The sequence below is a fragment of the Lucilia sericata genome, unplaced genomic scaffold, assembly GCF_015586225.1.
Source record: "Lucilia sericata isolate MDLA Ls3-8-SP2 unplaced genomic scaffold, ASM1558622v1 Contig000799F_arrow, whole genome shotgun sequence".
NCBI lineage: Eukaryota > Metazoa > Arthropoda > Insecta > Diptera > Calliphoridae > Lucilia > Lucilia sericata.
Window position 1 is genome coordinate 107,522 of NW_023994791.1, and position 12,111 is coordinate 119,632.

Genomic DNA, 12,111 nt, shown 5'->3' on the forward strand with positions numbered 1-12,111 from the left:
CTGTTTAAATTTGAGCTCCAAGTGTAAAAGCTATAAAAAATACAAGAAAGACTTTATTCTTTGTATAATTTTGCTAACAGCAGGGGGTATTTTAACAGGAAGAAAAAAACTTTATCTGGTAACTTGCTATATAAAGAGAGCTGCATTTACGAGGGTTGACAGAAAAGTCCAATGGTTTCCAGCTAAAGCTAAAACTTAAACTAACTAGCTAAACTTAATAGCTCTTCTTTATGTTACACTGAACCAAACCTTGTAACAGTAACCAAGCACTAAACAAACGTCAAAAAGCTTTTTCTTTAGTTAAGCTACCAAAAGCTTTTATAACACAGCTTAAGCCTAAACGAACAAGCTAAACTTAAAAGCTCTTCTTTAAGTTACGCTAAACAAAACCTTGTAACAGTAACTAAACACTAAACAAACCTCAAAAAGCTTTTTCTGTAGTTAAGCTAGCAAAAGCTTTTACAACACAGCTAAAGCCTAAACTAACAAGCTAAACTTAAAAGCTCTTTCTTAAGTTACGCTGAATCAAACCTTGTAACAGTAACCAAACACTAAACAAAACTCAAAAAGCTTTTTCTTTAGTTAAGCTACCAAAAGCTTTTATAACAAAGCTAAAGCCTAAATAAACAAGCTAAACTTAAAAGCTCTTCTTTAAGTTACACTGAATCAAACCTTGTAACAGTAACCAAACACTAAACAAACCCCAAAAAGCTTTTTCTTTACTTAAGCTAGCAAAAGCTTTTACAACACAGCTAAAGCTTAAACTAACATCTAAACTTAAAAGCTCTTTCTTAAGTTACGCTGAACCAAACCTTGTAACAGTAATCAAACACTAAACAAACCTCAAAGCCTTTTCTTTAGTTAAACTTTCCTGCTTTAATAACAAATATTCCTTTAAATTTCTTCAATACACCTCCTCCCTCGTTTCCTTTTCCATAAGCCTTACTAACATTTAAACATTGCTCTTATGGTTTTTTAATGGTTTTTACACGGTTGGCGGTTTTATGCAAAAAAATATAACTTCTTACAAAATATAAAAAAATACTCAAGAAAAAAAGGAAACAGCAAGTTGCATTTTAATGTAATGCTTTTTGTGGTATCCATTTAACTATTGACATTTTTATGGGGTGATGTTTCGTTTTATTTCTTTTATTATTTTTAGTTTTTATTCCCCATTTGAGGCAAAAAAAAAAAAAAAAACGAACGAAACATGAGACTAACGAAGAGTTATAAATGCGTTATATATAGCCGGTAATGCAAAAAAACAAAGTTATTTATGTTTTAACATGATAAATACTAAAGCAAAAAAATAAATTAAAAATTTTTAAAGCTGTGAACTTTCTCTAAAGCTTAATAAAAACTTTATTAAAATTTTCAGATAAAAGATTAGATCAGTTATTGTACATTTATATTTGTATCCCAGTTTAGTTCTAGTTAAGTTCTAGTTCAAATCTAGTTCAGTTCTAGTTCAGTTCTAGTTCAGTTCTAGTTCAGTTCTAGTTCAGTTCTAGTTCAGTTCTAGTTCTAGTCAGTTCTAGTTCAGTTCTAGTTCAGTTCTAGTTCAGTTATAGTTCAGTTCTAGTTCAGTTCTAGTTCAGTTCTAGTTCAGTTCTAGTTCAGTTCTAGTTCAGTTCTAGTTCAGTTCTAGTCAGTTCTAGTTCAGTTCTAGTTCAGTTCTAGTTCAGTTCTAGTTCAGTTCTAGTTCAGTTCTAGTTCAGTTCTAGTTCAGTTCTAGTTCAGTTCTAGTTCAGTTCTAGTTCAGTTCTAGTTCAGTTCTAGTTCAGTTCTAGTTCAGTTCTAGTTCAGTTCTAGTTCAGTTCTAGTTCAGTTCTAGTTCAGTTCTAGTTCAGTTCTAGTTCAGTTCTAGTTCAGTTCTAGTTCAGTTCTAGTTCAGTTCTAGTTCAGTTCTAGTTCAGTTCTAGTTCAGTTCTAGTTCAGTTCTAGTTCAGTTCTAGTTCAGTTCTAGTTCAGTTCTAGTTCAGTTCTAGTTCAGTTCTAGTTCAGTTCTAGTTCAGTTCTAGTTCAGTTCTAGTTCTGTTCTAGTTCTGTTCTAGTTCAGTTCTAGTTCAGTTCTAGTTCAGTTCTAGTTCAGTTCTAGTTCAGTTCTAGTTCTAGTTCAGTTCTAGTTCCAATTCCAGTTCAGTTCTAGTTCTGTTTTAGTTCTCTTTTAGTTCTGTTCTAGTTCTGTTCTAGTTCTGTTCTAGTTCTGTTCTAGTTCTGTTCTAGTTCTGTTTTAGTTCTGTTTAAGTTCTGTTCTAGTTCTGTTCTAGTTCTGTTCTAGTTCTGTTTTAGTTCTGTTTAAGTTCTGTTCTAGTTCAGTTCGAGTTCAGTTCTAGTTCTGTTCTAGTTCTGTTCTAGTTCTGTTCTAGTTCTGTTCTAGTTCAGTTCTAGTTCAGTTCTAGTTCAGTTCAGTTCTAGTTCAGTTCTAGTTCAGTTCTAGTTCAGTTCTAGTTCAGTTCTAGTTCAGTTCTAGTTCAGTTCTAGTTCAGTTCTAGTTCAGTTCTAGTTCAGTTCTAGTTCAGTTCTAGTTCAGTTCTAGTTCAGTTCTAGTTCAGTTCTAGTTCAGTTCTAGTTCAGTTCTAGTTCAGTTCTAGTTCAGTTCTAGTTCAGTTCTAGTTCAGTTCTAGTTCAGTTCTAGTTCAGTTCTAGTTCAGTTCTAGTTCAGTTCTAGTTCAGTTCTAGTTCAGTTCTAGTTCAGTTCTAGTTCAGTTCTAGTTCAGTTCTAGTTCAGTTCTAGTTCAGTTCTAGTTCAGTTCTAGTTCAGTTCTAGTTCAGTTCTAGTTCAGTTCTAGTTCAGTTCTAGTTCAGTTCTAGTTCAGTTCTAGTTCAGTTCTAGTTCAGTTCTAGTTCAGTTCTAGTTCAGTTCTAGTTCAGTTCTAGTTCAGTTCTAGTTCAGTTCTAGTTCAGTTCTAGTTCAGTTCTAGTTCAGTTCTAGTTCAGTTCTAGTTCAGTTCTAGTTCAGTTCTAGTTCAGTTCTAGTTCAGTTCTAGTTCAGTTCTAGTTCAGTTCTAGTTCAGTTCTAGTTCAGTTCTAGTTCAGTTCTAGTTCAGTTCTAGTTCAGTTCTAGTTCAGTTCTAGTTCAGTCTAGTTCAGTTCTAGTTCAGTTCTAGTTCAGTTCTAGTTCAGTTCTAGTCAGTTCTAGTTCAGTTCTAGTTCAGTTCTAGTTCAGTTCTAGTTCAGTTCTAGTTCAGTTCTAGTCAGTTCTAGTTCAGTTCTAGTTCAGTTCTAGTTCAGTTCTAGTTCAGTTCTAGTTCAGTTCTAGTTCAGTTCTAGTTCAGTTCTAGTTCATGTTCTAGTTCAGTTCTAGTTCAGTTCTAGTTCAGTTCTAGTTCAGTTCTAGTTCAGTTCTAGTTCAGTTCTAGTTCAGTTCTAGTTCAGTTCTAGTTCAGTTCTAGTTCAGTTCTAGTTCAGTTCTAGTTCAGTTCTAGTTCAGTTCTAGTTCAGTTCTAGTTCAGTTCTAGTTCAGTTCAGTTCTAGTTCAGTTCTAGTTCAGTTCTAGTTCAGTTCTAGTTCAGTTCTAGTTCAGTTCTAGTTCAGTTCTAGTTCAGTTCTAGTTCAGTTCTAGTTCAGTTCTAGTTCAGTTCTAGTTCAGTTCTAGTTCAGTTCTAGTTCAGTTCTAGTTCAGTTCTAGTTCAGTTCTAGTTCAGTTCTAGTTCAGTTCTAGTTCAGTTCTAGTTCAGTTCTAGTTCAGTTCTAGTTCAGTTCTAGTTCAGTTCTAGTTCAGTTCTAGTTCAGTTCTAGTTCAGTTCTAGTTCAGTTCTAGTTCAGTTCTAGTTCAGTTCTAGTTCAGTTCTAGTTCAGTTCTAGTTCAGTTCTAGTTCAGTTCTAGTTCAGTTCTAGTTCAGTTCTAGTTCAGTTCTAGTTCAGTTCTAGTTCAGTTCTAGTTCAGTTCTAGTTCAGTTCTAGTTCAGTTCTAGTTCAGTTCTAGTTCAGTTCTAGTTCAGTTCTAGTTCAGTTCTAGTTCAGTTCTAGTTCAGTTCTAGTTCAGTTCTAGTTCAGTTCTAGTTCAGTTCTAGTTCAGTTCTAGTTCAGTTCTAATTCATTCTAGTAAGTTCTAGTTCAGTTCTAGTTCAGTTCAGTTCTAGTTCTGTTCTAGTTCTGTTCTAGTTCTGTTCTAGTTCTGTTCTAGTTCTGTTCTAGTTCTGTTCTAGTTCTGTTCTAGTTCTGTTCTAGTTCTGTTCTAGTTCTGTTCTAGTTCTGTTCTAGTTCTGTTCTAGTTCTGTTCTAGTTCTGTTCTAGTTCTGTTCTAGTTCTGTTCTAGTTCTGTTCTAGTTCTGTTCTAGTTCTGTTCTAGTTCTGTTCTAGTTCTGTTCTAGTTCTGTTCTAGTTCTGTTCTAGTTCTGTTCTAGTTCTGTGCTAGTTCTGTTCTAGTTCTGTTCTAGTTCTGTTCTAGTTCTGTTCTAGTTCTGTTCTAGTTCTGTTCTAGTAAGTTCTAGTTCAGTTCTAGTTCTGTTCTAGTTCTGTTCTAGTTCTGTTCTAGTTCTGTTCTAGTTCTGTTCTAGTTCTGTTCTAGTTCTGTTCTAGTTCTGTTCTAGTTCTGTTCTAGTTCTGTTCTAGTTCTGTTCTAGTTCTGTTCTAGTTCTGTTCTAGTTCTGTTCTAGTTCTGTTCTAGTTCTGTTCTAGTTCTGTTCTAGTTCTGTTCTAGTTCTGTTCTAGTTCTGTTCTAGTTCTGTTCTAGTTCTGCTCTAGTTCTATTCTAGTTCTGTTCTAGTTCTGTTCTAGTTCTGTTCTAGTTCTGTTCTAGTTCTGTTCTAGTTCTGTTCTAGTTCTGCTCTAGTTCTATTCTAGTTCAAATCTAGTTCAGTTCTAGTAAGTTTTGGTTCAGTTCTAGTTCTGTTCTACTACTGTTCTAGTTCTGTTCTAGTTCTGTTGTTTGTTGTCTTCTGCCAAAATTTACCAAAATTATTTAATTTCTTGACATATTTATCAAATTTGTTTTTATTAACCAAAATCTATCTTTGCTTAAAATATCTATTAATAAATCTAAATTAAAACAAGTTAAACTCTAATTAAACAGTTCTATAACTTATTCCTATAAAATAATTGATTTTCAATATTAATTTTTGTCTAATGTTTCCTATAAATATATTTTAAATCTTATTAATAGTATTTATATATATATTGTACAATTAACAACCATCGACTTAATAGAAAATTTAAATCTAACCGAACAAATGGAAATATTATATTCCCAAATAATCTTATTATCTATTGAAATTATTCACTTGAATAACAAAAGTTTACTTGAAAATTATAGAATAAAATAGAAATGTATTAGAACGTATGTATCTCATTAATTTTGCAATATATTCAAAATTCAATAAATATCTAATGATTATAAATAAAGTTTATATTGCTGGCTATAAAACTCTGTAGATATGTATGTGTGTATGTTATGTACATATATCTGGATGTATATAAGGGAAATTGTTTTTATTTATGAACTATTTATACTTGTATATTATGAAAATCTAATGGATACAAGACAAGACACTCAACTAAATATAACAAGTAATCCCAACCAAATCAGCTAGTCAACCATTAAGTCAGCCAAAGGATATGATTTCGTCAGTCAGTCATACGAAACCAATATGTTACGATATAATCATTTATTAAGAGACTCTTGTTAAATCATTTGATCTACAAAATTCAACATAAATAAATTTACTTACAAGTATGTTGCAAGTACATATATTTTACATTCAACATACGGTGTATGTAAATTTTCATCACATTAAATCGATTTTGTACACAAATCTACTCTTCATATAACAAAGTACAAAAAAAGTTTTCAAATCGAGGAAACGTACTGAAAAAAAAAGAAGGTTGACTTCATTGAGTTTAACAAATTATGCAGAGATATCATTGTTACCAATAAATATACAACCAATTTTTTTTCCTCTTGTTGTTGCTAATGTTGAAGAAAAGAATGAAACATCATCAACAGTAGTTACAAGTATAACAAACATCAGCTTTAATATCAAGCAGAGTTACGAATATTTTCAAACATACATTGGAGTCTATATATTCTGTCTGTCTGTCCTGCTAGTTGCTTGCAACAATTCGTTTAGGTACGTATGTCTGTCTATCTGAATATAAAGAGATTTTTGTTAAGAGTTTATCTTACATACAAACATACATACCTACATATTATAGCAAATTGTAAATGCAACAAAAATTTTCCATGTGAATGCATAACAATACTTAACAATACAAATCTTTTGTAGGACTGACTGTCTGTCTCTGAATAGTAAGTAAGTTAGAAGGTAGAGTGGAGGAAACAAAATACTTATTTGTGGAATATCGAATATGTGATGAAGGAGAGTTTGGTTTAAATACACTGCAATAATTCGATGAATTTGATTAAAGAAACAGCTCAGAACTAGAACAGAACAAGAAAAGAACTAGAACAGAACTAGAACAGAACTAGAAAGAAATAGAACAGAACTAGAACAGAACTAGAACAGAACTGGAACAGAACTAGAACAGAACTAGAACAGAACTAGAACAGAACTAGAACAGAACTAGAACAGAACTAGAACAGATCCAGAACAGAACTAGAACAGAACTAGAACAGAACTAGAACAGAACTAGAACAGAACTAGAACAGAACTAGAACAGAACTAGAACAGAACTAGAACAGAACTAGAACAGAACTAGAACAGAACTAGAACAGAACTAGAACAGAACTAGAACAGAACTAGAACAGAACTAGAACAGAACTAGAACAGAACTAGAACAGAACTAGAACAGAACTAGAACAGAACTAGAACAGAACTAGAACAGAACTAGAATAGAACTAGAACAGAACTAGAACAGAACTAGAACAGAACTAGAACAGAACTAGAACAGAACTAGAACAGAACTAGAACAGAACTAGAACAGAACTAGAACTAGAACAGAACAGAACTAGAACAGAACTAGAACAGAACTAGAACAGAACTAGAACTAGAACTAGAACTAGAACTAGAACAGAACTAGAACTAGAACTAGAACAGAACTAGAAAAGAACTAGAACAGAACTAGAACAGAACTAGAACAGAACTAGAACAGAACTAGAACAGAACTAGAACAGAACTAGAACAGAACTAGAACAGAACTAGAACAGAACTAGAACAGAACTAGAACAGAACTAGAACAGAACTAGAACAGAACTAGAACAGAACTAGAACAGAACTAGAACAGAACTAGAAACAGAACTAGAACAGAACTAGAACAGAGCTAGAACAGAACTAGAACAGAACTAGAACAGAACTAGAACAGAACTAGAACAGAGCTAGAACAGAACTAGAACAGAACTAGAACAGAACTAGAACGGAACCGGAACAAAACTAGAACAGAACTAGCTAAGGACTGGTACAGTCCCTTAACATTTTCTCCGTGTATTTTCACTTTAGTTAACAATTTTCCTAAAGCTTTTCAGTATGTTTTTGAGCTCTTGTTTTCTCTACGAGCTTGTGTCAGAAAATCAACTCATGCGGCATATCAACTTTAATCAACATTTCTACTAAAGGAATGAAACCCTAATATACCAGCACTAAACAAAGAATGAAAGGAAAAAACAAGCCAAATTACAAAAAAAAAAAAGGCAAAAATGTCAGTGATTTTTATTTATAAACTGATACACTGGAAATAACCCTTTTTTTTTGCTTCTTACGTAAAACTACAAAGTAGTATGGGTAACAAGGGATTTATAGCAGATAATTTTGAATATATTTCCTCTGCTTAAAGTAGACTTCCCTCTTATAAAGATTCTTCTACAAAAATATTACCTTTAAAGAATCAAACACAAGCATTGAAACTCTTATTTCTAAATGAACGCTCCCATTGAATAGTTGGTTCTCAACCCATAGTGGCAACATATATGTGTGTGTGTGTGTGAAGCCAGGGTAGTCTTATTAAGAGTCAATGATATGATGATGTGATGTGATGCGTTGGTTACAAAAAGGCAAAAAAAGGTGACTTCTTTAAATCACATTGAATTGAAAGAGTAATAAATTTAGCAAGAAGTCAAATGTAGTTAAATAAAATGAATGACAAGACATATATAAAGACTACTATATAAAGATTTCTTATGTTAATGTTCCTGCTAACTAGGTGTAGTCAGTCGTTTGCTATGCTGACTTTAGAACAAGTTATAATCATGTTATTTAATTGATCATTTAAATGGCTGTGACATTTATAAACATTTTTTTTGTTGGTTTATTATATATCTATCCATATATCTACTTAATAATGACAGTTTTAAGTTATAATTATGATAAATGGTTTAGCAATAAAAGGTATAATAGAAATTAGTTGACTAAAGGTTTTAGTTATAGAAATACTTTTAGGAGAGAGTTACAAACTGATACATTACTTAACTGTATACAAATGTTTTAAATTTTTATGCTTTTTTATAACTTTATAACTTTTTTTTATAATTTTATACTTTTTCTTAAGATTTAGCCAAAATATTTAAAAAACAAATCTATTTTTAGAAATTCAACTAAAATTGATAAGAAAACTGCCACAGCCAGACATTTAGGTAGACAGCTAGACAAACATTATCTTAGATTATTTCATAATTTCTGACTTTTGTTGTACAACTTTAATAACAACTTTTAGCCAAAAACACAATATTCCCCTAGTGGGAGATGATGATGTTGAAAAAAAAAAAAAATATTCAACATTTTTGCTGATTTCATTTCTTTTAATTTGACTCATAAAGCAAAAAAGACTCTAACTCCTTGTATTTACAACATTTCTTAAACGTTGCGTGCTAAAAAATCCTTGTTTTGTTGTTCGTTTTCCTTCCCCCAATTGTAATCTCTAACAGAAACAAAAATGTCATGCCATATTTAACACTTGGTTATAAAAAAAAAAAAACGAGTGACATGCAAAAATTAAACACACACTAAAACTCACAAAATGTACATAAAAATAAGAGAAAAAAAGATCATGAAATCATTTAAAATTTTAAACGACTTTGTTCACAAACAAAACTAAAAATGAACTGCATACTATATGAAAACTCAGAAAAAACTAAAAATATTTCCTAAATTGATGGCTACAACAACACTTACAACTTACGCACGCACACATGACACCACATGTGTCACACAAATGGCAAACCAAAAACAGATGAAGTAGGAGGCGACCGTACGACAAACAATCGGATGCAATTCTGGAATGACAAAATAAAAAAAAAACTTTAAAATTTTTGGAAAAAAAAACTATAGTTTAAATTAAATAACAACAACAATTTAAAGAAATTTTTTTTATTTATTTTTAATTACACCGAAAGTTCATTTTGAAAAGATTTGGTATAAAACCGGGAAAATACGAAAACCCAACGACATTTTTGATTTCGAACTCAAATAAAGAAAAATTTGAAATAAATTGGATCAAATCAAGTTTAGTTCTAGTTCCATACTATATTTCTATTCTAGTTCTGTTTTAGCTCAGTTCTAGTTCTGTTCTGTTCTAGTTCTGTTCTAGTTCTGTTCTAGTCTGTTCTAGTTCTGTTCTAGTTCTGTTCTAGTTCTGTTCTAGTTCTGTTCTAGTTCTGTTCTAGTTCTGTTCTAGTTCTGTTCTAGTTCTGTTCTAGTTCTGTTCTAGTTCTGTTCTAGTTCTGTTCTAGTTCTGTTCTAGTTCTGTTCTAGTTCTGTTCTAGTTCTGTTCTAGTTCTGTTCTTGTTCTGTTTTGTTCTGTTCTAGTTCTGTTCTAGTTCTGTTCTAGTTCTGTTTCTAGTCTGTTCTAGTTCTGTTCTAGTTCTGTTCTAGTTTTGTTCTAGTTCTGTTCTAGTTCTGTTCTAGTTCTGTTCTAGTTCTGTTCTAGTTCTGTTCTAGTTCTGTTCTAGTTCTGTTCTAATTCTGTTCTAGTTCTGTTCTAGTTCTGTTAGTTCTGTTCTAGCTCTGTTCTAGTTCTGTTCTAGTTCTGTTCTAGTTCTGTTCTAGTTCTGTTCTAGTTCTGTTCTAGTTCTGTTCTAGTTCTGTTCTAGTTCTGTTTCTAGTTCTGTTCTAGTTCTGTTCTAGTTCTGTTCTGTTCGTTCTAGTTCTGTTCTAGTTCTGTTCTAGTTCTGTTCTAGTTCTGTTCTAGTTCTGTTCGGTAGTTCTGTTCTAGTTCTGTTCTAGTCTGTTCTAGTTCTGTTCTAGTTCTGTTCTGTTCTGTTCGTTCTGTTCTAGTCTGTTCTGTTCTGTTCTGTTCTAGTTCTGTTCTAGTTCTGTTCTGTTCTGTTCTGTTCTGTTCTAGTTCTGTTTCTAGTTCTGTTCTAGTTCTGTTTCTAGTTCTGTTCTAGTTCTGTTCTAGTTCTGTTCTAGTTGTTCTAGTTATGTTCTAGTTCTGTTCTAGTTTGTTCTAGTTCTGTCTAGTTCTGTTCTAGTTCTGTTCTAGTTCTGTTCTAGTTCTGTTTCTAGTTATGTTCTAGTTCTGTCTAGTTATGTTCTAGTTCTGTTCTAGTTCTGTTCTAGTTCTGTTCTAGTTCTGTTCTAGTCTGTTTCTAGTTCTGTTCTAGTTCTGGTCTAGTTCTGTTCTAGTTCTGCTCTAGTTCTAGTTCTAGTTCTGTTTCTAGTTCTGCTTCTAGTTCTGTTCTAGTTCTGTCTAGTTCTGTTCTAGTTCTGTTCTAGGTTCTGTTCTAGTTCTGTTCTAGTTCTGTTCTAGTTCTGTTCTAGTTCTGTTCTAGTTCTGTTCTAGTTCTGTTCTAGTTCTGTTCTAGTTCTGTTCTAGTTCTGTTCTAGTTCTGTTCTAGTTCTGTTCTAGTTCTGTTCTAGGTTCGTTCTAGTTCTGTTCTAGTTCTGTTCTTTCTAGTTCTGTTCTAGTTCTGTTCTAGTTCTGTTCTAGTTCTGTTTCTAGTTCTGTTCTAGTTCTTTCTAGTTCTGTTCTAGTTCTGTTCTAGTTCTGTTCTAGTTCTGTTCTAGTTCTGTTCTAGTTCTGTTCTAGTTCTGTTCTAGTTCTGTTCTAGTTCTGTTCTAGTTCTGTTCTAGTTCTGTTCTAGTTCTGTTCTAGTTCTGTTCTAGTTCTGTTGTAGTTCTGTTCGCTGGGTTATTTTCCAAATGTTCTATTTAGAAAAAATCTCTTTAAACATATTTTACTCAAAATTTATCATTATCATAAATGCTTGAGTTAATTTGATAAATTAGCTTTAACTAAAAAATGATGGGCATTTTTTCTAAACAAAAACACTTGATTTTTTTTTTTTTTTTTTTTGTTTATTTCTTGAGAAAATTTATGACTTCTTTATCATTGATAGAAGAATCCAACAACTCAAATTATTTAAAATTTTAAATATTTTGCCTCGAGTGATGAGCGCTTTTTCGAATGATGTTTATTTTCTTAATTAATTGTGGTGTTAAGTAGTTTTTTCCCCTACATTCTTACAAAAGTTTGGCATTAATTAAAAACTAAAAAATTGTTTTGTTTTTTTTTTTTTTGTAATAATTTATAGCATTTAAACATAATTTGAAATGTAATTTTTTTATTTTTCTTCTCGACTATTTTCAGGCACATGTAACATGCCTTTGGGCATGGAATCTGGTGCAATCACAGATGCTCAAATCACCGCCAGTTCAGCGCACGATACAGGTTTTGTGGGGCCACAACATGCGAGGTAAGCTACGAACTTCATAAATTAAATTTAATTAATCAACAAAAGCAAAAGAAAAAAAAAATATATTGAATATAGAAAAATCTCAAATACTGTGGGAGCTAAACAAGAAATTTGCAATATCATTTCCTTTAAAAATAAACCATATTAAATTTGGTTTTATTGTGAAAGTGAATATAATTCAAAATCTATGATGGGTTTCTGTTTTAATTTATCATAATTTATTCATGAATTAAATAATAATAATATTGTCTAAACCTAAATCACACCCAAAGTAAAGTAAATCTGTAAATAAATTCCCTTTTTTCAACACAAAATTATGTAATAATATGGGTATTTTGTGAAAATCAGCCCGCATCGTTATAATCTTCACACTCGACCCCCTGAAAACCCTGAACTTAAAATGTTTTAGTATATTTTAAATATTTATATAAAATATTTATAATGATGGAATTTTATAGTCACTTTAGATCAGTAGAGTTTTACACAAATTAAGTGTAGGGGAGGAGTATTATTAGCTCTGGTCA

At 31.8% G+C, this 12,111-nt stretch overlaps 1 protein-coding gene across 1 annotated transcript in view; it reads left to right on the forward strand.

The window, feature by feature from the left end:
- Positions 1-12,111, forward strand: part of LOC119608175 — a 92,153-nt gene that overhangs the window by 33,573 nt on the left and 46,469 nt on the right. The window contains 1 exon segment of the mRNA XM_037962486.1: positions 11,482-11,587. Coding sequence (XP_037818414.1) covers positions 11,482-11,587 — 106 coding nt within the window.